A 25,832-nucleotide genomic window follows, 5' to 3' on the forward strand; every position below is an offset into this window, starting at 1 on the left:
TAAACAGACAAATGAAACCTGACATGCATAAAACAACTAGGAAAATCTGAACACTGATCATATTTAAAAATTATTGCCAATACATTTAGGTGGCCAAGTAGTTATATGAGTATGTTTTTAAGAAATCAGTGTTTCTGTATTAATACATGGAATAATACACAGCAATAAAAAATGAAATACTGATGTCTGCAGTTATATGAATGAATTTCACAAACATGTTGAGTGAAAAATGGCACACACAAAAGAATACATTCTCTATGAATCTATGAAGGCAAAACTAGTCTTTTTTTCAAAAGCCATATTTCAAGGTACTAAAATATTTATAGATGAAACAATATAATGCCTAGGATTTGCTTCAAAATAATCCAGCAGGAGAGGAAGGAGATGGTGAAGTTATGGCTAAAACATGAATTGCCCTAGTCACTGAAGCTGGATGGTGGGCACATGGGAGCTCACTACCTTATTATCTCTACTTTTGAACATGTGGGAAATGTCCATAATAAAAAGGTTTTTTTGTTTTGGTGGTTTTTTGTTTTTTTGAGGAGTCTTGCTCTGTCATCCAGGCTGGAGTGCAGTGGTGCAATCTCGGCTTACTACAATCTCCGTTTCCTGGGTCCAAGCGATTCTCCTCTCACTCTCCCGAGTAGCTGGTATTATAGGCGCCTGCCACCACACCTGGCTAATTTTTGTATTTTTAGTAGAGACGGGGTTTCACCATGTTGGCCAGGCTGACCTCAAGTGATCCACCTGCCTTAGCCTCCCAAAGTGCTGGGATTACAGGTGTGAGCCACCGCTCTAGGCAATAAAGTTTTTTAAATAATAAAAAGGGCCAGGCATGGTGGCTCATGCCTGTAATGCCAACACTTTGGGAGGCTGAGGCAGGCAGACTGCTTGAGCTCAGGAGTTTGAGAGCAGCAACATAGCGAGACCCCGTCTCTACAAAAAAATTTAAAATAAGCTGGGCATGGTCACGCACGCCTGTAATCCTAGCTACTCTGGAGGCTAAGGTAGGAGGATCCCTTGAGGCCTGGAGGCGGAGGTTGCAGTGAGCCAAGATCGCACCACCACACTCCAGCCTGGGCAACAGAGCGAGACCCTGTCTCAAAAAAAAAAAAAAAAAAAAAAGCAAAGAAATGTTTTCTCAAACACTTCCAAATTTGAGAACCCAGCTAAGGTATCTAAGGTGTAGATAAAAATGTAATTTAGTATGTCCTTACTAAGCAGAAACAGTAAGTGAGCTCAAGAATTAGGGTTTTCTATATGATTCTATTTACTAACTTGTGTACGTAAGCAAAGGCTATGGAATAAAAATGTGGCAGGGCACCGTATTTGCTGAAATGTAGAAGGCATGAGTATTAGCACATATTTTCATTTGCTTGTGGGCATTAATGATGCTCATAAAGATAGAATGGAAAAGAAAAGAAGAATGGCCATCTAAAGACAAAGAAAACAATCCCTGGCTTTACCCAACTGGCCCACACTCACCAGCATTCAGGGTGCCCCTGCTCCTCCACACTTTGCACTTAGCCACTGGGGTGCAGAGTGTGAACCAGCACCTAAGTCATAACTTTGTTCCCTGAGGGCAGGAGCCTTGACCATTCACACAGCCTCAAATTCTGCCAGAAGCCCTGCCAGGTCCCCAAAATAATGTGGAACCAACTGGCATTTTAAGAATCCACAGCGCCAACCACACTCTCACCTTCATCCATGCACAGCTCCTGAGGACGCTACCAATTCATTCATTCTTTTCATCTATCCATCCCCAGCCAGCCAGCAAATATGCAACAATGTAAATCTTTAAAATCCCCTATACCAGGCCCTGTGCTCACAGCCACAGATACAAAGGACTACAAACCAGCCCTTGACGATGAGTGTGGTTAAGAGTGGGGATGGGTTGACCAGGGCTGAGGCCAGAGTGGCCAGCGGGTGGAGGGGAGGAAAAACGTCTTCCCTTCTGCTCACCCTAGGTTCAAGACTGAGGTCGCTATCACAAAAGACAGATTAACAAGAGAGGCCAGGCACGGTGGCTCACACCTATAATCCCAACACTGGGAGCCCGAGGCAGGCGGATCACCTGAGGTTGGGAGTTCGAGACCAGCCTGACTAACATGGAGAAAACCCATCTTTACTAAAAATACAAAATTAACTGGCGTGGTGGGCGCCTGTAATCCCAGCTACTCGGGAGGCTGAGGCAGGAGAAGCGCTTGAACCCAGAAGGCAGAGGTTGCAGTGAGCCAAGATCGTGCCATTGTACTCCAGCCTGGGCAACAAGAGTGCAACTCTGTCTCAAAAAAAAAAAAAAATCGAGAAAAGCATGCAAGTTTACTGAATAGCAGTTTTACATGACATGGAAGCCTTCATAAGAAATGAACATGTGAAGAAATAGTTAAAGCTGAGTACTTTTACGCTAGGTTTGAGGGACAGTGGTGGAGAAATGTGGCAGGGCAGAGCATATGATGGAAAGGCCATTCATCTGGGAACTCAGCAAGGCCTGTCTCTTCACCTCTCTGTGTCCTGTGTCTGGAGACACGGCTGCTTCTTTCCTCCAGGCAGAGGGAGGGCACCTCTCCGCTGAGGGTCTGTAACCTGTGTCAGGGGAAGGTTGGAAAACCCTTCCGAAGTTTCATGACCTGCCACAGGGAGAAGGGTGAGGGGAAGGTCACAGTGACCTTCCTGCTTCTGTCATCTTTTCAAATTCCTTCACTTTAAAATATCTTAGGGTTGCATGTCCTGAACCCCATCACAGGGAAGGAGAACCAGAAAAGCCATCTGATGGTTGGGCAGGAGCAAAAGAGGCAGAGAGCATGCCCAGAGAGAGGCGCAGCAGGCCTGGGGGTGGGAGAGGGCGTGGCATGCCCCAGACCTCAGTGAGATCACGGGGCAAGTGGCTCTGTGACCAGAGGGAAGGCATGAGACCCATGCTGGGCTGGCCCATAAGGTGTGACATGGTGCAGACTGCATTCTTAGGACAGAGAGCCACAGAAGGGTCTCTGAGCAGGTGAGTGAAGTGATCAATTTTAAAACAATCCCATTAGCTACACTGCTAGGATGAAACAGGAAATAATCAGAGTAGCCAGTTGCGAGTCTGTGGCAAAGCCCCTGTAGTCCCGGCTGCTTGGGAGGCCAAGGTGGGAGGACTGCTTGAGCCCAGAGTTCAAGGTTGCAGTGAGCTATTATCCCGCCACTGCACTCTAGCCTCAGTCAAAGAGCAAGGCCCTGTCTTTAAGGAAAGCGAGGTGGGGAAGCAAGGAGATGGTGTTAGGGCCAGTGGGGAGATGTGCACAGATTCAGGTGCAGCGTGGGAAACACAGGTTCATGCCCACAAGGCATTCAATTGGAAGTTGGTGCTGAAGGACACCAGCAAATGCCAAGATGTATAAAAATGCAAGGCGGAAGGTCAAGAGGATGAAAGGGTGTTTCTGATTGGGCGTAAGTGTCTCCCGAGAGGGGAGATGTGGGTGAAGGAAGGGGTCTCGTTGCAGCTGGCATGGCTGAAGCACCTGGCCAGGATGCAGATGGAGTCTGCCTCCCTTCGAGTTTTCAAAAGACGACCAGGATCCCTGTCAAATGCAATCCCACCAGGAAGGTAGGGAGAGAGGGCAGGCATGTCTTCTCAAGGGCCCTTCCAAGCACTGCAGGTTTATGTCTGTGAAGCTGTATCAGAACATTCTGTAGCAAAAGCAACAGGAAATAGATGGGCAAAAAAAGAAAAGAAATAGCAGAACTGGTTTAAAATCAGGCAGTGAGTCACCCAGAACGATGGCCTGACCACCAAGCTGTCGTAGGAAGGAGCCACGGAGCTGCCTCCTAGGCCAGAGCAGGGAACGAGCCAAGGGAAGGCCGAGATAACCCCAGGGTACCTCTTCTCAGCAGCACAAAGAGGAGTTTATTTTCAAAGACAACGGAAGCTGGAAAAGATAAAAGCCTGAAATTGAAATGCAAACAGGAGAGCCCTGCCAGACAAGGCTGTGTCTTTCAAACCCCATCTGAGAAAGAAAGGCCACCTCCTGGGACAAACAGGAGGAAGCTGGCATGGGGACCACTGCCTAGAGTGGCAGCCCAGGTCTGGGTCCCCGCCACCGAAGGGTCCGCAGAGCATTCATGGGCATCCTCAGGTGTGTGCCAAGATTTCAGAAGGCCTTACAGAAGTGACACATCCTTCACTACAGCCACGATACAGAAATTACATAACTGCCTGTTGATGGACGAATAGATAAAGAAAAGGATGTATTGACACAATGGAATACTCTTTGGCCACGAAAAAGAAGGAAAGCCTGTCATTTGTGCCAACCTGGATGAACCCGGAGGACAGTATGCTAAGTGAAATCACCCAGGCACAGAAAGACGCATACTACATAGTCTTTCTTGTACATGGAACTGAAAAAAGCTGAACTCACAGAAGCAGGGGATAGAATGGTGGTTGCCAGGCACTAGGCTCTGGGAGAAATGGGGAGATGTCAAAGCATGCAAACCTCCAGTTGTAAGCTGCTAAGTTCTGGGGATCTAGCATGGTGATTGTAGCCAATAGTACTGCAGTGTTTACTTGAGACTTGCTGCGAGGGTGGACAGTAAGTGTCCTCACCACACACATGCAAAGGGTAACTATGCTGGGTGATGGATGTGTTCATTAGCTTGACTCAGTAGTAATCCCGTCACAATGTCCATGTCTATTGAATCATCGCTTGGACATCTTAAACATACATAGTTTTTGTGTGTCAATCATACCTCAGTAAGCTACGGGGAAGTGACACATTCACCGCTGGCCATCAGTAAGACTGAGCAGGACCACCAAGGCAGACGTAGGGGGGCTAGAACCCCAAAAGTGCAGGTGGTGACCCTACTTACCACATACAGATAACAGAGACTAGAAGAACAATTTGATCATCTTCATGATGCAATTTTTTTGGAAGACAAGTCTTTTCAAAGAGAAAGACTAAGATGACAATAATAAGGAAAATGCCCCAGAGGACACAAATTTGGAACTATGGGCCTCAAGGAAGGTATTCTCAGCATTTCTTGGTCCCTGACCGACCTCTTTGACCAATTGCTTCAAACTGACACTTTCTCTTTCTGTCACCTCAGATAAATCATTTCACCACCCTAAAATGCAGGCTGCTTCATTTGCAGAATGAGAGAGGGAGGCTCCGTGCACTCCTTCTGTGCCTCGCCTGTTTCTCCTAGGGATCCTCAAACACCCTTCAGCTTGTGGACAGCAGCACACGAGGACACTGAGCGCTCTGTTCGAGTCCCTCTAGTGGTCGCTGAATGGCATCGTGACTCGTGTGGGCTTAGCGAGGGCAGGAGCTGTCTCACGGGAGACTGCCCCCCCTTCCACAAATGGGAGAGGAGCGGGAGGCAGCAGCAGGCATGTGCATGGTCTATCACAGCACTTTTAAAAACTGCTGTTACAGAAAATGTCAAACTGCACAGGAATAGAGAGGAGGAGCGTGAACCAGCATGTGCCCATCGGCCAGCTTCAGCCACTGTCCCCTCTCAGCCACGCCTCCTTCCCTCAGCAGCTGCCCACGCTCACACCCTTTATGCTCCACTCACATTATTTTTGAAGCAAACCACAGACATCTTACCATTTCATTCGTGAATGTTTCAGTGTACATCTCTCAAAGACAGGATGACTCATTTTTATAAATATAACTATAATACCATTGTCATACCTAAAAAACTTCACAATTTATTATGTTACATTTACCCACTTATGTCCCTAAGGAGCGGTCACACTGCTTTCATGAGTGAACACAACCTCTTCTCATTGGGAACATGAGGAGGGAAGGGGCTGTGAGCACCTAAAATGAGCAGACACTCACTGAACCAAAGCTTGGAATTTCTTCCCTGACAACGGCAGGGTCTCTGCGCTTTGAACACACTCGTGATCAGCAGAGGAAAGTCAAGTTCAGCATGTCTGGCTTCGTACTTGGGGAAAGGAGGTGGGATGACAATAACGGTGATAATGCTATTAATAGCAAAGGTGGAGGAGTTAATAAATGGCCACTGTGCCAGGCGCTTCATAGGCCTCATCTCATTAAATCTTCACACAGCCCTGTGAAGAAATGCCCTTCACCTTCCAGGGACGGGGAAGCCAAGACTCAGCAAGATTCAGCAACTTGCCTGAGACCTCGCAGGACATCATGGCACCAGGGTTGATGCCCAGTGTGTCTGACGCAGAGCCCAGGTTGATGCCCAGAGGGCACAGCCCAGCCCTCTACCATGCTGGTGGAACTCACCCCACACCAATGCTGGGGGAGAGGGTGGCATTGCTCCAGGCATCCCTCACCACGCCCCTCCCCCAGTACAGCCCACATGTCCAGGGACCATGTCATGGGACAGTCTGTCCTCTTCAGACCTCTTTCCCTCTCTTCCCACAGTCTCCAAAGCAGTCGAGTCCTCTGCAAAGCAGTCAAGTCCCTCCGCTGGGGATCCCTCAGCACCACAGGAGGAGGCACTCACCGAACTGGCCGTCCAGTTTCACGTATAACTCAATGACACCGTAGGCAATGGTGGTGGCAGCTGGGATCTCCAGCACCACGCTGGAGTCCTTGGTGACATTCCCATCCTCCGTCGCTGACACCTGTGGGCAAAAGCGCACACACTCCCACCTGTGCACTTGGGCTCTCCCTGCTGCTCTGTTCCCCACTGCAGCCAGCCTCATGTCTTGCACATAACAGATGCTGAGCAATGTCCACAGAACTGAGTGGAACAGAGGCGCCAGCCAGCATGGGGGATGGGGGATTCAATCTTTGTTGGCATCACTACACATATTCCCAAGTAAATGGCCAACCTGGTGGCATCAAAGCGAGATTCCAGAGTGTGGGATACAGTGAAGTTAGGTCTACAGTGCTGTGCAAAGATCATACGATACATAAGATCACCTCCCAGTTCCCTCCATCACAGATTATGGAAACAACTGAAATCCTAATGAAAACCTTAAACAGTAGCAAAGTTGGACTGGGAGAACCTAGCTGAGAGGGCCCCCTGCCCCATGCATATCACTCCGGACCCCTGTAGATGGTGCACAGTGCTGATAAAACCAGGAACAGAGACGGAAGTGGGGAGAGGCTGGAGGGAGGAGAGGCAGGAAATGCCAAGAAGTCAGGCACCAAAGCTCTCGCCTTTAAACGCTCTCACAAACAGGACCCCTTCCCACGATGTCCTGGTGAGAGGAAGATGAGAATCTATTTGTTGGCCAAACACTGGCAATCAGAGAACTTTTCTTAGCAACTTGATCCTGGTCAGAGTGTGTTGCTTTGGGTGGGGACATGGCAGCCAGCCTCCTGACTCTCAAAGGCTCCAAAACTCTGGCAGGAAGTGACTGTGGCAGGAGCACCGGCAGGGCCAGCCTGAGCCATCTCCCATCAGCACCTCCCTCGCTGCTGCTATCCAGCCCCACCCCAGCAAGAGTGCTGGCCCCAGATCTCTACCTCCAGCTCCTTCCAAATACAACTTTCAAGGTTCCTTAGAAAAAGCCAAAAGTCATCCCAAGAAGTCAATCTCTAAGAAAATATCAGCCACCATGGCAAGCTGGAGGAGAAAGAGTTTGGGGTTGACAGCCACCTAGTCCATTGAAGTTTAGTACTGGCTCATGGATCAGCTTGGTAAGACTGTCAGTAACTTAATCCAGAAGAATCTATGTAGAGATAGCTAGATCTTACCTGCCCTAACTCAACCCACAAAGGATTTGCAGCAGCTAATTCCAAGTAATCACTGTGAGAGCCCCGGCTCTGAGAGGCTCTAGGGATTCTCTTGCATTTGGCCTGGTCAGTGCCTGTGTGTCCATTTTTCTTGGTGGAAACATCTGCCACCTACAGGGAAAGCATCTGACATGGGCCCGCCCGGCCCATTCGAATGCCTGCGGCCCTGCCCTGATTCAGGAATGAACACATCCCGGGGTGGTCTGGTGAGACTGGGTCCTAGGCCCCCTCACACCTGGAGTTGCAGCAAATCAGGAGCAAGCCTGGAGCTGCCAGCACCGTAGGGACAGCCCATCCGAGAGGGGATCGACCCAGGGAAGGTGGCTCCCTATATCCTCAAGGCCTGGATCCAGCAGTGACTGGAGCCAATTTCCCCAAGTGTTTCAGCTACACGAGCCAATACACTCTTGCTCATTTAAGCCAGTGTGAGTTGGGTTTCTGTTAACTTGCTACAGAAAGAGTCCTGACTAATGAAGACACTACCCAAAGAGGCCCCCGACCAAGGTCTCCATGACTACCCAGCCGTGACCACAGGGCAGCCCAGCCGCACGCACCTGCACCGTCTTGGTCTGGATGCCCACGATGCCACCACACTTCTCCTCGACCTGCGTGTGCTCGGAGATCACACACTTCTGCACCGTCGTGATCTTCTGTGTCAAAACACACAGGACCTCATTCCTTCCCTCCAGCACCTGCTGGAGCACAGGGTTTCTCAGATTTATTGTTCTGAAAAAGAAAAATGGCTGTGAGTGGCCTAGTGCCTCAGGGGACACTGGGGTCGTGTGAATTTCCTCTTGCACAGCAGGCAGCTGAGGAGTGAGCAGGTGACAGCAAGGCTTTGCTGATTTCCTGGTGATGAAAGAGGGGACAGGTCACCTGGAAAGGCATAAACCAAACTCTCTTGAGACCACCTCAGAGCTGCCGGGCCTCTGGGGGCCCAGGCTAGATGCTAGAGGGAAGGGGGCTTTCAGTCAAACAGCAGCACCTGTTGTCAAAGAGAAGAAAAGAAAATCAACCAGGGCCAGGTGCGGTGGCTCACATCTGTAATCCCAGCACTTTGGGAGGCTGAGGCAGGCAGATTACTTGAGATCAGGAGTTCGAGACCAGCCTGGCCAACATGGTGAAACCCTGTCTCTACCAAAAATACAAAAGTTAGCCAGGCGTGGTGGTGCACGCCTGTAATCCTAGCTACTCAGGAGGCTGAGGCACAAGAATCACTTGAACCTGGGAGGCGGAGGTTACAATGAACTGAGATCGTGTCATTGCACTGCAGCCAGGGCAACAGAGCAAGACTCCATCTCAAAAACAAAAAAAACAAAAAAAACAAAGGAAAAGAAAAGAAAACTAACCAGGAAGGAAACTGAATCCATGTGCCTTAGGCCCTGGGAACTCCACTTTGTTCTTTAATCAGAGCTGAGGGATGTCAGACATCACAGCCGTGGCCCAGGGAACACAGGATTATGATGGGAGGAATGGTGACCAATTGCTTCTCATGGAGAAAGGAATAGGCCTAAAGTACGAGTAGCCAGAAGGAAATTAGATCTGAACTAAGAGGAAACTTCTTAACCTGTCTAGGAAAGATGTTTCATCTCTTAGAAGGGGCTCGATGTCTTTTTACACATGGGGAAACTGAGGCTGGTTATGCATGGCCTGTCCAGAGTCACTCAGCAGAGATTTGGGGCTCCCACCCAGCCACTTAAAATTCTACAAACTTTCAAGAACAGACTAAATGTTTATTTACAGGAGGTGATTTCATGCTTAGAAGCAAATGATGAAATAACTTCTCTGGAGATCTCATTCAATGCTATGATTCTATGAAATGGACAGGAAAAGAACCAAATTAGAGTTGGTGACAGCACAAGAAAAATTATGGTATCCATGCTGGTATTTTTTTAAGAGGTTAATTACCTTGAAAAGCTCAGCACCCATCCCTGACCACACACGTGCTGGGTCACCCATCCTAGACAGACTCCGATTCTCTGGGCTTCAGAAAGTAGCCCTGGAACTGGCGTGAGTAGCTAGGAAAGTCCCATCTCAGTGTAATCACCTGCCCAGAGTAGAAACAACTCGCGCGTCCATCAACAGATGAATGGAGAAACGAAATGTGCTATAGTCATATAATGAGGTATCATATAGCCATAAAAAGTATGAAGTTGGGCCGGGCACAGTGGCTTATGCCTGTAATCCCAGCACTTTGGGAGGCAAAGGCAGGCAGATCACCTGAGGTCAGGAGTTCGAGACCAGCCTGACCCACATGGAGAAACCCTGTCTCTACTAAAAATACAAAATTAGCCAGGCGTAGTGGTGCATGCCTGTCGTCCCAGCTACCCAGGAGGCTGAGGCAGGAGAATCACTTGAACCTGGGAGGTGGAGGTTGTGGTGAGCCAAGATCATGCCACTGCACTCCAGCCTGGGCAACAAGAGCGAAACTCCGTCTCAAAAAACACAGAAGTGAAGTTCTGACATCTGCTGCAACATGGGTGAACCTTGAAGACATTATGCCAAGTGACATACTCCAGGGACAAATGAACAATATTGATTGTATGGTTCCTCATATGAAATATCTGGAATAGGCAAATTCATAATGACAGAAAGCAGATTGGAGTTTACCGGGGCTGCAGGGCGGGAGAAGGAGAGTCACTGCCTGATGGCTGCAGAGTTCCTATTTGAGGTGATGAAGAAGTTCTAGAAGTGGAGAGTAGAGATGACGGCACAACAGGGTGAATATATTTAATGCCACTGAATTTTACACTTAAAAATGGTTACAACAGTAAATGTTTGTCTCATCTATTTTACCACAATAAAAAATAGATAAGACGTAGGAAAAACGGGTTCAATCTTAGTACTGGTTAAGGAAATTCAAATTATAACAGTGTCTCACACATGATAAAAATAGACTGATAACAACCACAAAGCTGCCCAGAGACTCCATTTCCAGGAAGGAATGGGAAACGGGGACCTTGGAGCCTGCAGGGCTGGGGTTCAGATCTCGGCTCTGCCCTCCCACTGGGCAAGCCCAGTGAAGAACCACCTCTGCACCTAGGTTTCCTCGTGGATGAACTGTTAGTAACAGGGCCCCCCTCCTCATGGGGTTGCGTCAGGGTTTAGATGAGACGCATGCAGTGAGCCATTGGGGTGTGCCAAGCACAGAGTTAAATGCCACACAAACACTGGCTGGCTCCACCCACCTTCCCGTGTCCCTCTGTGAGGCTCACAAAACAAAGCCACAGTGTGTGCCCTGCGTGGGAATTATGGGGCACTGAATTGAGTCAGAGGTACTTTTCCACATCACTCCCTTCTTCAAAGCCTTGGATGGCTATATCCCATGTCCACTGCTCTCCCAGGCCCCGTGTGATCTGCCCTGCCCCCTGTTGACTTTACCTTCCAGCCTTCTCACTATGCCTTAAAAACGCCAGTTGTGTGCCCACCCCGAGGCCTCGGCACGCATTCCCTGACAGCCACATTTCACTGACTCACTGGTCACCTCCTCGGGGAAGCGTTCCCTGCACCCCCATCATGCTATCACACCCTGAGATCACTTCTCCGGAGACCACATTTCCATCGGATATTTTTCTAGCTCATTCCTTCATCTGCTCATGGCCTGCCTCCCCCATGGAGAATATAAACCCTGTGGAGGTGGCGAGTGTGCCATCCTATTGACTGCATATCTCAGGGCCAGGATCAGTGCCTAGTGCATAGGAAGAGCTCAGGAAATATTTTTGGAATAAATGAGTAAATAAAACTTGTGGGGTTTTCCCGTCTATTTGCTTGAATGAATGTGTACATATGTATTTGTGCATCCACGTGTGAAAGACAGAAGACACGGAAGATGGGGGAAATGGAGGATCCGCAGCTTGGATCAAAAAAGGGTGCATAGCAGATGCGATCTTCCTAAAGGATTGCATGCCTTGGTCCCACAGGCAAAGACTTTGTAAGATAAAAGCCATTGTAACCACCAGTCAGAACATACTGTTCCCTTTCCAGTGGTCTCTTCCTTCTATTGCTCAAAATTCTATCTTCTAGCAGATCCTTGAACGTCTGTCTATGCCCTCACTTACAGCTATGGGCTCCTCCCAGCTAGACACACGTCAGACGCATCACCACCTGGTGACGACCCCACAACTGCCGCCTTTCGGAGTCGGATGTGACCCTGCTGGATTGGAAATCGCAGCCCTCCTACCTGCCCTACACAGAATCCACTGAACACCTGACACTGCTCCTAGCCAATGTGAAATTGTTCGAAAAGAAAAAGCTCAGCCTAGACCACTCAAGACTCCACTGCTTAAAATGCCCACCTCCCTCCAGAACCCCCACCTCAAACACCAAAAGAGAGGGGCAGCCGTCTACGCAGGCGGGCGGGCAACTGCCTGCCATATCCGATGACAGGGCAGTCCTGAGACGCTTGCTGAGTCGCTGCCTTCAAAAGGCCTCTGTGGGGTGGACCCACTGCAGCGCTGTGTTTGGCTGGTTTCTGAACTAGGTGGGCGCAGGAGAGCCCTGGGTGGGAACAGAAGCTTGCCCAGGGACGGAGACTGTCTCCAAGGCCAGGATTCGGGTGACCAGAAACGTAAGTGTCACACAGCCACAGCTCATGCAGGCCGCTGGGAATCCTTCCCTGGGCTACCAAGGCAGGGCTGCGAGAACCGCAGGCATCATCCACCTAGCAGCAAACACTTCCACCCAACTCACTGGGATTCTGTTTCCCAGGACAGTGCTGCCACCTTTTGGAAACCAAATGCTGGACAAATTTAATCATCTTTAGTTAGGAGAGGCCCCATGGGGACAGAGGAGAAGCTACACGTCAGGGAAAATGCATTGTTCGTTTGACTCTCTGAAAAAGCAATCTCCGGAGGGAATTCTTCCCCATCTCCTCCCTGAGTCAACTCCACCAGGCCCCAAGCAGCCCCAGGGGGAGAGCCGGTGTCCCCTGGGGACAGAGTTCTCAGGTGCAGACCCAGAACAGTTCAAGGTCACCTGGCCCTCCTCAGAACAGAAATCACCATGCAACAGGGCTCTCCTGTGCCCACCTAGTGCAGAAACCAGCCAAACTCCAATGCAATTTGTTTACTGTATAACCTGATATATTTTATTATATGCATTTAAAGAGGTCCCATGGGTTTCTTCAACTGCTAATGGAGTTCATGAAACAAAAACATTTAAAATTCTCAATTGAGGGTTTCAGAAGAGTTAAAAAAAAAAGCCTCAGAGAGGTTGATGGCAGTAACCAAAGTCACAGCTGGGAAGCCCAGGTCTTTTTACAGTGGCCCACATGACCACAGCATCCATAGCTGCTGTCTCCCTCCTCTGGGTGAGGGTACCTTTGGGCTGTACTAGGAACTGAATCTTCATCTCCATTAACTCTTGTATTGCTATACTGGTTAGATATGTAAATATCTTGCCTATCTAACCAGACCAATAGATGGAGGCTGGAAAAGCAAGTTATACCCAAGTCCTCTGGGAATCTTTATCAGAATATCCATGCCTGCTTGTCCTCCCCAAGCCCATCTCACTCTCCTCGTGGCTGCCGCCCTGTGCCCTTTGACAGTTCTTCCCCGACTTGTCCTGATTTCTTTCCTCTCGGGCCCTGTGAGAGCCACTGAGCAACACAGACAGAATGGCTTTAGAGACACAGAAAGCTATTAGCAGTGGTCGCCTCTTGGGTGGGGAACGAGATGGTTAGGAGGGACTTTTCAACTTTTCTCTTTTGGCCTTTTGACATTTAAACCACATGAATGGATTGCCCAGTTCAAAAAAAAATTGTATTTAAAAAAAAAGGCCTTCTGGACAGACTGTAAGCTCCTGAAGGACAAAGTACCTTGCTCTTTTTATTGGTGCCTAGCCCTGTGCTATCCACCCAGTTGGGGGATAAACGAATGATTTATCACATAAATCTGGGCAGGATTGGAATGAGACCCTCTCCCCGAGTCCGGCCAGGAGGCAATGCCCAAAGACAGGGAAAATGGAGCAGAAGCTCTTCAAGGAGAAAATGAACAAGCAGATGTTCTTCGTCTGCTTCACACATCTGTCTAAGGGTAGCCTCCTCGCTCTTCCAGGCGGGGGGCGGGGCGGGAATATGAAAGCAAGAACAGGACGCCACCGAGGCAGAGGCGTATATCCTCAACAGAAAGGGCCAGCCCCGAAGGAACAAGTCTGGAGGCAGGGGAAGGGGCTGCACACTCAGTCGAGAAGAACGCCCGCTCCTCACTCAGGGGCTTGCTGAACCCCCCACCCATTTTTACTGTGAGGCCGCCCTTCTGCCCATACCTGGCAGGTCGGTATAACACAAACACCTGGAGTTGGCCCGGAGTCGGTTCCCTGCTCTATCTCCAATTTAATGTTTGTCCCCTCTACGTTTCATGTTGAAATGTGATCCCTGGCGCTAGAGGTGGGCCCTGGTGGGAGGTGTCTGAGTCACGGGGTTGGATCCCTCATGAAAGGCTTGGTGCCCGCCGTACAATAATGAGTGAGTTTTCACTGTGAGTTCACACTGGTTAAGAGTGTGGTACCTTCCCCCTCACTCTTTCTTGCTCCTGCTCCTGCCATGTGACATGTTTGCTCCTCTTTCACCTTTTTCCATGACTGGAAGCTTCTAGAGGCCTCACCAAGAGCAGATGCTGGCACTATGCTTCCTGTACAGCCTGCAGAGCCATGAGCCAATTAAACCTCTCTTCTGTATAAATCACCCAGTCTCAGGTATTTCCTTACAATAATGCAAACAGACTAACACAGTCTCTTCCTAGCTGAGCTGCTGCTCCAGTCCTGAAGCTTAGTTTCCACATCTGTAAACTTGAGAATTTGTTCTGAGGGTGACGTTCAGGGAGTTCCTGCATTAAATGACCCACGCTCTACCCAGCAGATGGCAGGTGCTCCGTAAATGTTTTTTTTCCTCCCACTACTGGCAGGGAAGGCAAGTCAAGATCCCTTTCCAGGGTGGTCAAAGAAATGGCCAGAATTTTCAGGATGCTTTATAAGGGAGCCCTCAGCCAGGAAGTGGACCCTCAAAGCAATTACAAGCATGGCTGCATGGACACAGGACAGGAGTTGGATACAAGATGTGGGAACATTCAAGACAGCAACTACATGATACAGGAAGGGAGATGGCTGGAAAAGGAGACCAGGCAGGAGCTGCTGGGAGGCAGCAGGCAGTGATGGAGGGAGGGAAGCGTGGCCCAGAGCCCAGCGTGGTTGCTGGGGACCAGAGCAGCCCAGCAGGAAGGGAGGCTCCAGCTCTTCCAGCATCCATCAGCTCCCCAGGCCCAGCCCTAATGAAGCTGCCTCCTCTCCCAGCCTGAAGCTTTAATTTCTATTTTCTCTGCTTCTAAGGCTTTCAAGAGCCAAAATGCAAACTCACAGAGGAGAAACCCAGAGATAACTTTTAAAAGTCTGACACTATCCAAAAGGAGGGAAGCAGGTTTCTTTACCAAAGCATAAAGGAGGTCCCCGGGATGCCTCCTGCAGAGACACAGGAGGGCAAGCTTTGTCATGCAGACCCCACACTTCAACTCTCCTTCATTCACCTCCACAAATACCTGAGTCCTGCCATGCTCCAGGCACCAGGCCAGATGCAAGCTTCTCAGGGAACAGGCCAAGGCAGCCACCACTAGCAGGGTCCTCTTACACAAAGGCTCTTGATAATAACAATGGCCTCCAGGAAGAGTTTCCAATGGAAACCCTGGGGAGCCTGGCAAGGCTCTCCAAACCCTAGGGGACATCATGACGGACCAGGAGCTTTTGTTGAGTCTGCTGTGGAGAAATTATAAAACTAGAAGGGACCCAAGGGGACTATCTCGTTCTGGGCAGAAAATCAGTTTCATCTTTATTTTCACCTCGATTAATCCATCAGCTATTACTGCCCGGCTGTAGGAAAAGGATTCGAAGGCTGAGTGTGGGCTGGAAGACAGTAAGGAAGAAGAAAGCTGTGATTAAGTGGCAGCGTCTTCTTGGACGTGGGAAGGGGGGTGACCCTGATCACCTGGATCTAACCCAGTTCTCTGCTCCTTAGTGAAGAATGTGCCCCAGAGAGGCGACAGGCCCACCTGAACCACATGGCCTGTTAGTGGCAGTGCCAAAATCAGGAACTGCATCTTCTCACTCTGAGACCAGTGTGCTTTTTCCACTGCACTCTTCTAAAGAACAACAAAAAGCGAAAGGTACAAATGCAGACTGAGGAAATGGTGCCGTACTGCCAGAGCTGGTTTCAACATCTCCCCAGAAACAGAGATGGGGACATGACAGAGAGTCAAAAGATGGCGGCCAGCCTGCTGCCGCAGGAATATTAAGCAACCCACAGAAACGGATATATGTATTGATGATAAAGGCTTTAGAAAGTCCGGATTTTCTCCCAAGGGTTTTGATTTATTGGCTAAAACTACAGTTTACAAAGGATCACACGTGTGTTCACAGACCAGCTGTAGAGTAGGAAAATAAGGTCCACAGACATTGCCTGTAAACTCCTTGGCTTTGCCTGTGTGACATTTCATTAAGTGGGAAAGCCTGCTTCTCTCTTGATAACCTCCACTCTACAGAGGTGGCAAAGAGTTTCATTTCAGTAACTGCCTCCTAAAATCCCGGACCACACACGCCATTGCCTTCATCGGCCGATTTCCCCTCCAAGGGTAGCTCCATTCGCCCTCTTAAAGTCTGTAAGCTTTTTGACAACAAGGCAGGAGAGCAGCGCTCAAACCACATCTGTGCTGCTTCTGCAGGCACTGTCCCCGGCATCCTGTGCCGGGAAGGCTGCAAAACTCTCCCTCACTACGAGTGGGGGTGCCACTAGCTGCCGTCCCCAGCACTGTTCCAGAGCTAAGGGGCCTGTAACAGGGGAGGAAGAGACGGGATGCACCCAGCCCCGCCAATGAGTCTTGATTTGTCTCTCGGCCATTCTTGGTCACTCCATTTTTCTCATCAGGAATAGGGGGTAATTCTGGCCAATAAGACCTGGGGAAAATCTGTTAGAGGTTCTCAAGCTTTTCTCCCTCTTAAAAAGGGACACAAAGAAGAGGCCACTTTTCTGCCTCTGGATCTTTTGTCTGCAATGTGGCTGCCATTTAGGGACCAAGAGAACTTGGGCTGCCACGACAAGCAACAGATGGCGGCTGCCACAGGGGTCCACGGAGCCACTGAACTGACCCTCTGCCGTTAACCATTCAGTCAACCAGGATGCACCCTCTTTGAGGTGTTTTCTTATGTGTGATAATAACAAATGTTCTTTGCAACCAGACACCCTAACTGGTATATGAAGTGACCGTCATCCTTATTTCACAAAGCAACAAGAAGCATGAAGAACTCAGAAGCCAAGGGGCTGGGTGAGAATGCAGCTCAGTACTGTCCACCCCCGAAGCTCTGCGCCCATCTGCCTCTCCCTCCTGAACCTTCCTGGGCCCTGCATACAGAAGGCGCTTAATGCATGCTTGATTGTTAAAGAACTGGCAGTCTTTCTGCTCGATCCCATGTGAGCTTCCCAGAGTCAGGAAGTGGATCCTCTTGCAAACCAACGCAGCCGCCCACTGGCTCCCCAGCACCTACCAGCAGTCCCCATTTCAACCACGTTTCATAACAGAAACTTCCCACACATCAGAGATGCTCAGCCCACAGCCGGGGGGAGGAAATCTCTTGAAATCTCAACTCCGGTGCCCTGGGCCTCCACTTCCAACACAGTGAGATAAGCCCTGCTCTTTCCCTCTCTCTCTCTCTCTCTCACTTGGCTGTAATGAAGATGACTTCAGGCTTGTAAAATGCTGGGAAAATCAAAACTGGGGCAGAATGCTCACTGCCCATTGTTGCCAAAGTGGCCAGGTCACCCGCAGACTGTGGCTGCTCCGCCTCTATCCACATTATAGTCTCTAATACTTTAGCTTACTCACATACGACGACCCGTGGAAAGAAAAAGGGAAAAATGAGCACCTGTAGATGTTCAGCCCTTCAGACGAGTGATTAACTGCAACCAGTGGATGAGATGCAACAAGCCTGGAAGATGATAAAGAAACGCAGCTGATGCCGAGAAGTGACTTCACGCCAAAGCCCTTGGAACATGTGTCTGTTTCCAAGCTCTGTGCATAGAAGTTGGATCGGAAAAATCATGTGTTTTGTGAACCTGGTTTGAAATCCTGAATCCAGGCAAACTAATTAATTTCCACATTCAGGCTCCTCAGTTGTAGAATAAAGATAAACCAATTATCCTTTCAGGCAAACTGGGCTCAGTGTGCCGAAGGCACTGCGCCAGACCCCACGACAAAGGAGGCAGGCGCATTCCAGGAGGGAAACAGACACAGACGCAGGCACTTCCGACACACGACCCTACAGCGTGGTTCGTATCCCACCAGGGGTGATGTGGCTCCTGAAGGAAGTTGGGTCTAACCTGAGGAATTAACTGGGTGACGCAGAAGGAGTGAGTCTGTGCGTGCCCTTCGTGCGTCTGTGCAGACAGGAGGAGTGAACGTCAGACAAGGATTGGAGGTAGAAGGAGCCTGGAGTATTAATCCCAGGAACTGAAATAAGCTCAGTGACTGACCCGGGGGATGTGAGGGCAGCTAGTGAGAGATGAGGCTACAGATTGAAAGCATGGCTTTGTTGCACAGAGGAGCCTGTGGGCATCCTCCTAGGACAGGGGAGAACACAGAAGGCATGGCTGGGCAGTAAGGGGATCCAACTGGCTGCCCTGTGGAGAATCAACTGCAAGGGGAGAGATGAAAGCAGGTAAGAGATGGTGGGTGGAGGCCTGCACCATTTCCCAGAGAAACTGTCATAATAAGACTGGGGGAATGGGAACAGGTAAGGCTGATAATGAAGAGGTAGAATCAACTGGTAAGAGACAAGGTGTGGGAGAGAAGGTGAAGAAGGAGCCATGTCTGATATTCAGATTCCTGGCTAAACCAACCGGACTCATGCCTCACCCACCAGCTCGTTGGAGGGTTTAGGGAGATGAGAAGCGCCGTGATGAGTTGAGTCTCTGTGTCAGACACTGCATGAACAGCCCAAGGGGAACAAATATCTGCTCACCTGAATTCTAACTCCTGACTCATCCCAGCCATCCTGACTGTACACACTGCAGCTCATCAGTTCTGAGACACATGTTTTTTTCTTTACGTTTTCACATCTCTGAAATCAGGATGTTTTAAAATTGATAGGTGGCACGGTTTAATTGGCAGTGTTCTTTCTCAATGGTACATAGAATAATGGTGCCTCTTTCAATGGATGACATCTTGGATTTGAAGAAATACAATAATGCCTATCAGTCTTAGAAGAAAATAGTACTTGAATGACTCTTAGGACTTAAATCCTATCTAGTTCCAAAAAGATCTGAAGTTGCCTTTAAAAATAAAGCTCGGTGCCTGTAATCCCAGCACTTGGGGAGGCTGAGGCAGGCGGATCACGAGGTCAGGAGATCGAGACCATCCTGGCTAACATGGTGAAACCCCACCTCTACTAAAAAAAATACAAAAAATTAGCCGGGCATGGTGGCTGGTGCCTGTAGTCCCAGCTACTCGGGAGGCTGAGGCAGGAGAATGGCATGAACCCAAGAGGCAGAGCTTGCAGTAAGCCAAGATCGCGCCACTGCACTCCAGCCTGGGTGGCAGAGTGAGACTCTGTCTCAAAAAATAATAATAATAATAAAATAAAATAAAAAATAAAGCTTGGCCAGGCACAGTGGCTCACACCTGTAATCCCAGCACTTTGGGAGGCTGAGATGGGCAGATCACAAGGTCAGGAGTTCAAGACCAGCCTGGCCAATATGGTGAAACCTCATCTCTACTAAAAATGCAAAAATTAGCCGGGCATGGTGGCGCATACCTGTAGTCCCAGCTACTTGGGAGGCTGAGGCAGGAGAATTGCTTGAACCCAGGAAGCAGAGGTGGTAGCGAGCTGAGATCACATCACTGCACTCCAGCCTGGGCAACAGCAGAGCGAGACTCTGTCTCAAAAGAATTAAAAAATAAAACAATAAAAAATAAAGCTCATCGGACAAGGCGATTTCTGTAAAAAGACTAAAACCACTCCCAAGGACAAGTATTGAAGGATCCCCAGCACACCCTTCTCTACAGGAAGCCACCTTTACACTGTGAAAGGAAGCAACAGAAGTTAGACAAGCTTCCAGGGACTCACTAAAACCAAGACCAGGAGACCAAATAATTTAGAAAAAAAATAATAAATTGGCAGAATTTCAGATAGCACAGAGATGAGTGTGGCCTGAGGGTTTCAGGAAAGACATCTTTTAAAAAGAGTGGATTTGGTGGGGCCTTGAGTTTGACAGCTTTGCTTCCCATAGAGAATATGGGGACCAGGACAAGGCCCATGAAGGTCTTACTGACATTGCTTAAGGGCTCCATACATCTTTACTTAAGAATCAAATCAACATATCCTGCCACAAACAAAACATGTACAAAGAACAGCCTGAGTGCTTTGCAGACTTCTCCATAGCCCAGCTACACGTCTGGATCAGCTCTTATTTTGGGGAACACAGGTTGCTGCTATATGCAAGAACCAGAGCCCTGCCGACTTTCACTGAAGGCGTCAGTCGCTCCACGGTGGAGTCAGAATGGTGACTGCACAGGTGCCTACCTCCTCCATGGGAGAGGAAAACAAGAGCTCAGGCAGAACATCATGCTGCACGTCAGAAACTCCAAGGACTTCGTCTCCCTCCTGCAGCTCCGCAGCTCCCTGTCTGGCTCTCAGCAAGCTGCATCACACCTTCCCTCCCTGGGAGCTCTGGCGCTTGCCAGGTTTGCTAGCCAGGCTCTATACTTCTTGGTGTAGAGTGGCAACACTAATAGCCACAATGAGTGAGAACTTGCCACATGCCAGGCACCACTATACATGCCCTGTTTATATTCTCTCACTGAGTTCTCACAGTAACAACGATCCCATTTTGCTAATCAAAGAAATACTGGGTTGTGAAGGTAGGAAAAGGTGCCCCTGTATCTTGGTTTAAAGAAAAAGATCTTTGGGTAAGCTGGTTAGGAGGTGGCATAGTAGCATTTATTATGTTATTCTTTACACCCTCCCTCTGTTTCTACCACAAATTGTTTTGATTTTTAAAATGAGCCTGAAGTTTACCACCCTGAACTTGGCCTAAAAATGCCTCCACTTGCCAATACCAGGAGACCAGCATAAAGAGGCACTGCCAGCCCCTCCCACCCCAGACCTTGGGATGCCCTGGTTTATTGGGACCACTTACACCTGCCCTGGAAGGAGAAACACAGCAAAAAGAGAATCAGCAACAGGACCAGAATCAGGAAACTCATGTTCTCCAAGTACATGTGGACAGAAGTCTTCATTGTTAGGCACAAACGGTTTACTAAAAATAATGATTCCAGTGCTGAGTAAAGCACAAAGACAAATGGGATGATCTTCAAACCCTCTGCTAGCCGTCGGGAAATTGATCAGGCAGGAAGGAAGCCCAGTTCAAACTTCCTTTTTTTCCAAGAAAGACATGGCTCCTCAAATCTTTCTCCTTGAGAAACTCCTAAATAAAAGTTAAAGGACCAGGAGCAGAGCAAGATGGCTGAATGGAAGCCTCCCGTGATTGTCCTCCCTGCAGGAACACCAAAGTAAACAACTATCTATACAAAAAAGCACCTTCATTAGAACCAAAAATCAGGTGAGCAACCACAGTACCTGGTTTTCACCTCATTTTGCTGAAAGAGGCAGTGAAGAGGGTAGGAAAGGCAGTGTTGAATTGCCAACACCACCCCTCCCCTATCTCTGGGCAGCAGCCATGTGGCACAGAGGGAAAAGCTGTGTGCTGTGGGAGGGAGGGCACAGCAACTGTGGGATTTTGCATTGGAACTCAGTGCTGCCAACACTGGGCAGAACTCAGCCAGCGCCCAGTGGCTGAGACCAGCTAGTGGCTAGACCAGCCCTAGCCAGAGGAGAATCACCCATCCTAGTGGTCAGAACTGAGTTTTGGCAAGCCTCGTCACCATAGGCTAAAGTGCTTTGGTGTTCTAAATAAACTAGAAAGGCAGTCTAGGCCACGAGGACTGCAGCTCCTAGGCAAGTCCTAGAGCTTTGCTGGGCTCAAAGCCAGTGGATTTGGGGGGTGGGTACATGACCTACTGAGACACCAGCCAGGGTGGCAAAGGGAGTGCTGGCTCCAACCCTCCCCCACCTCCAACCAGCACAGCATGCAGCTCCAAAAGAGATCCCTTCCTTCTGCTTGAGAGGAGAAGGAAGAAGAAAAAGGACTTTGTACTGTAACCAGAATGCCAGCTCGGCCACAGCAGGATAGGGCAACAGGCAGAGTTGGGAGGCCCCCACTGCAGGCCCTAGCTGCCAGACATTTCTAGACACACCCTGGGCCAGAAAGTAACCTGCTGCCTTAAGGGAAGGATGCAGTTGTGACAGGATTCTTGTTCTTCTGACTAAAGAGCCCTGGGCCCTGCATCATCAGCAGCGGTAACCAAGCAATCCATGCCATGAGCCTTGGGTGAGACTGAGACATGCTCACCCAGCTGTGGTCAGGTGTGACTCGGCACTTTCACAGCTGTGCTGGCTACGAGGAGAGATTCCTTCTGCTTGAGAAAAGCAGAGAGAAGAGTAAAGAGGACTTTGTCTTGCAGCTTAGGCACTAGCTAAGCACAGTGGGGCAGAGCACCAAGCAGGCCCTTCAAGTCTCCAATTCCAGGAGAACTGGATGGCATTTCTGGACCTACCCAGGCCCACAAGGGACCCCACTGCCCTGAAGGGTGAGTCTCAAACCTGCCAGCGTTCACCACAAGCTGACTGAAGAGCCCCTGGCCTTAAGTGAATATGGGCGGTAGCCTGCCAGTGCTTCTTGTGGGCCTGTGGTGCTGGTGGACACAGGTGGGAATCCTCTGCCTGGGAAAAGGAGAGGGAAGAGTGAAGGGACTTTGTCCCATGGTTTGAATGCCAGTTCAGCCACAGTAGAATAGAGCACCACATAGATTTCTAAGGTTTCCAACTCCAGGCCCTGATTCCTGGACAGCATCTCTGGACCCACCTGGGGCCCCAGGGAACTCACCTTGTGTCTGAGGGGAAGGACACAAGCCTGGCTGGCTTCCCCACCTGCTGATTATACAGCCCTAGGGCCTTGAGCAAACATAGGCAGTAGCCAGGTAGCGGTTACAACAGGCCTTGGGCAAGACCCAGAGCTGTGGTGGCTTCAGTTCTGACCAGAGAAGTCCCAGTGGTGGTGGCCACACAGTTGCTTGTGTCACCTCTCCCCCAGCTCCAGACAGCTCAGCATAGACAGCAACTCAGTTTGTTTTGGAGAAAGTAAGGAAAGAGAACAAGAGTCTCTGCCTGTGATGCACAGAATTCTTCCGTATCTTATACAAGACCACCAAGATGGTACCTCTACAAGTCTATAAGAACCACAAAGTTACTGGGCTTTGGGTGTCCTCTAATGCAGATACAGCTGCAGTGACAAAAAACTTGGATGACAACACCCAAATACCTTTGAATACCTGGAAAGTCTTCCTAAGAAGGATGGGTACAAACAAGCCCAGATTTCAAAAACTGCAATAAATACTTAAATCTTCAAAGCCCAGATACTGACAAACATACACAAGCATCAAGACAATCCAGGAAAACATGACTTCACCAAACAAACTAAATTGGGCAACAGAGACCAATCCTGGAGAGACAGAAATATGTGACCTTTCAAATAGAAAATTCAAAATAACTGTTTTGAGGAAACTCAAAGAAATTCAAGATAGCACCGACAGGAATTTGGCATTCTATCAGATAAATTTAACAGAGATTGCAATAATTTAAAAGATTCAAAAAGAAATTCCAGAGTTGAAAAACACAATTGACATACTGAAGAACACATCAGAGTCTCTTAATAGCAGAATTAAGCAGCAGAAATAATTAGTGAGCTTGAAGACAGGATTTTTGAAAATATATCAGAGGAGACAAAAGAAAAAAAGAATGAAAAAGAATGAAATACACCTACAAGATCTAGAAAATAGTCTCAAAAGAGCAAATCTAAGAGTTATTGGCCTTAAAGAGGAAGGAGAGGAAAAATAGGGGTAGAAAGTTTATTCAAAGGGTAACAGCAGATAACTTCCCAAAGCTAGAGCAAGATAGCAATACCTAAGTACCAGAAGGTTATAGAACATCCAGCAGATTTAACTCAGAGAATACTATCTCAAGGCATTTAATAAGCAAATTCCCAAAAATCAAGGATAAAGAAAGGATCCTAAAAGCAGCAAGAAACTAACTGCATACAATGGAGCTCCAATATGTTTGGCAGCAGACTTTTCAGCAGAAGTCTTAAAGGCCAGGAGAGTGGCATGACATATTTAAAGTGCTGAAGGAAAAAATCATTTACAATAGAATAGGATATTCAGCAAAAATATCCTTCAAACATGAAGGAGAAATACAGACTTTCTCAGACAAAAAAAAAAGCTGAAGGACTTTATCAACACCAGATCTGTCCTACAAGAAATGCTAAAGAGAGTACTTCAATCAGAAAGGACATTAATGAGCAATAAGAAATCATCTGAAACTCCAAAATGTACTTGTAATAGTAAGAATACAGAAAAAACACAGACTATTATAACACTGTCACTGTGGTATGTAAACTACTCATATCTTAAGCAGAAAGACAAAAAGATGAACCAATTAAAAATAATAACTACAGGGCTGGGCGCAGTGGCTCATGCCCATAATCCCAACACTTTGGGAGGCCGAGGCAGGTGAATCACCTGAGGTCAGAAATTCGAGACCAGCCTGCTCAACATGGCGAAACCTCCCCTCCCCGCCCGGTCTCTACTAAAAATACAAAAAATTAGCCAGGCATGGTGGCAGACACCTGTAATCCCAATTACTCAGGAGGCTGAGGCAAGGAGAATCACTTGAACCCAGGAGGTGGAGGTTGCAGTGAGCTGAGATCGCACCACTGCACTCCAGCCTGGGTGACAAGAGCAAAACTCTATCTTAAAAATAAATAAATAAATCAAAACTACAAAAACTTTTCAAGATATAGACTGTACTATAAGATATAAATAGGGAAAAAAAGGAAAAAGTTAAGCAGGGGGACAAAGTTAAGGTGTGGAGTTTGTATTTATTTTCTTTTTACTTATTTTTTTATGCTAGCAGTGTTAAGTTGTTATCAGCTTAAAATAATGGGTTACAATAATGGGATACTATTTGCAAGCCTCATGGCAACCTCAAACACAAAACTTACAACAGATACACAAAAAATAGAAAGCAAGAAATTAAATCATACCACCAGAGAAAATCACCTTCACTAAAAGGAAGACAGGAAGCAAAGAAAGAAGACCACAAAACAAATAATAAAATGGCAAGAGTAAATCCTTATTTATCCATAGTAATTGAATATAACTAAACTCTCCAATCAAAAGACATACACTGGCTAAATGGATTAAAAACAAAATAAAAACAAGACCCAATGATCTGTTGCTTACAAGAAACACCCTTCACCTATAAAGACACATATAGACTGAAAATAAAGGGATGGAAAAAGATAGCCCATGCAAATCGCAGCCAAAAAAATGCAGGACTAACTATATTTATATCAGACAAAATAGATTTCAAGACAAAAACTATAAGAAGAGACAAAGAAGGTTACTATATAATGATAAAGGGGTCAATTCAGCAAGAGGATATAACAATTGTAAATATTTATGTACCCAACACTGGAGCACCCAGATATATAAAGTAAATATCATTAATGCTAAAGAGAGAGATAGGCCCCCAATGCAGTAATACCTGGAGACATCAACACCTAACTTTCAGCATTTGACAGGTCATCCAGACAGAAAATCAACACCAGACTTAATCTGCACTACAGACCAAACGGGTCTAATAGATATATACAGAACATTTCATCCAACAACTGAAGAATACACATTCTTTTCCTCAGTACATGGACCATTCGCAAGGATAGACCATATGTTAGGCCACAGAACAAGTTTCCAAACATCCAAAACATTGAAATAATATCAAGTACCTTCTCTGACCACAGTGGAATAAAAAAACTACATAGCAATAACAAGGGAAATTTTTGGAACTATGCAAATACATGGAAATTAAACAACATGCTCCTGAATGACCAGTGAGTCAATGAAGACGCTAAGAAAGAAATTGAAAAATTTATTGAAACAAATGATAACAGAAACACAACAGCAAAACCTATGGAGT

At 47.9% G+C, this 25,832-nt stretch overlaps 1 protein-coding gene across 3 annotated transcripts in view; it reads right to left on the bottom strand.

Annotated features, from left to right (window-relative positions):
- The window catches only part of GSDME (gasdermin E), a 59,672-nt gene that overhangs the window by 12,047 nt on the left and 21,793 nt on the right, over nucleotides 1–25,832 (bottom strand). For all 3 annotated transcript variants that reach the window (XM_003896189.5, XM_003896188.3, XM_009203216.4), the window contains exons 4-5: nucleotides 8,258–8,429; nucleotides 6,463–6,583 (exon numbers count right to left, since the gene is read on the bottom strand). In XM_003896189.5, the coding sequence (XP_003896238.1) occupies nucleotides 6,463–6,583; nucleotides 8,258–8,429 (293 nt within the window). The remainder of the gene's footprint in view (nucleotides 1–6,462; nucleotides 6,584–8,257; nucleotides 8,430–25,832) is intronic.

Source organism: Papio anubis, chromosome 4, assembly GCF_008728515.1.
Source record: "Papio anubis isolate 15944 chromosome 4, Panubis1.0, whole genome shotgun sequence".
NCBI lineage: Eukaryota > Metazoa > Chordata > Mammalia > Primates > Cercopithecidae > Papio > Papio anubis.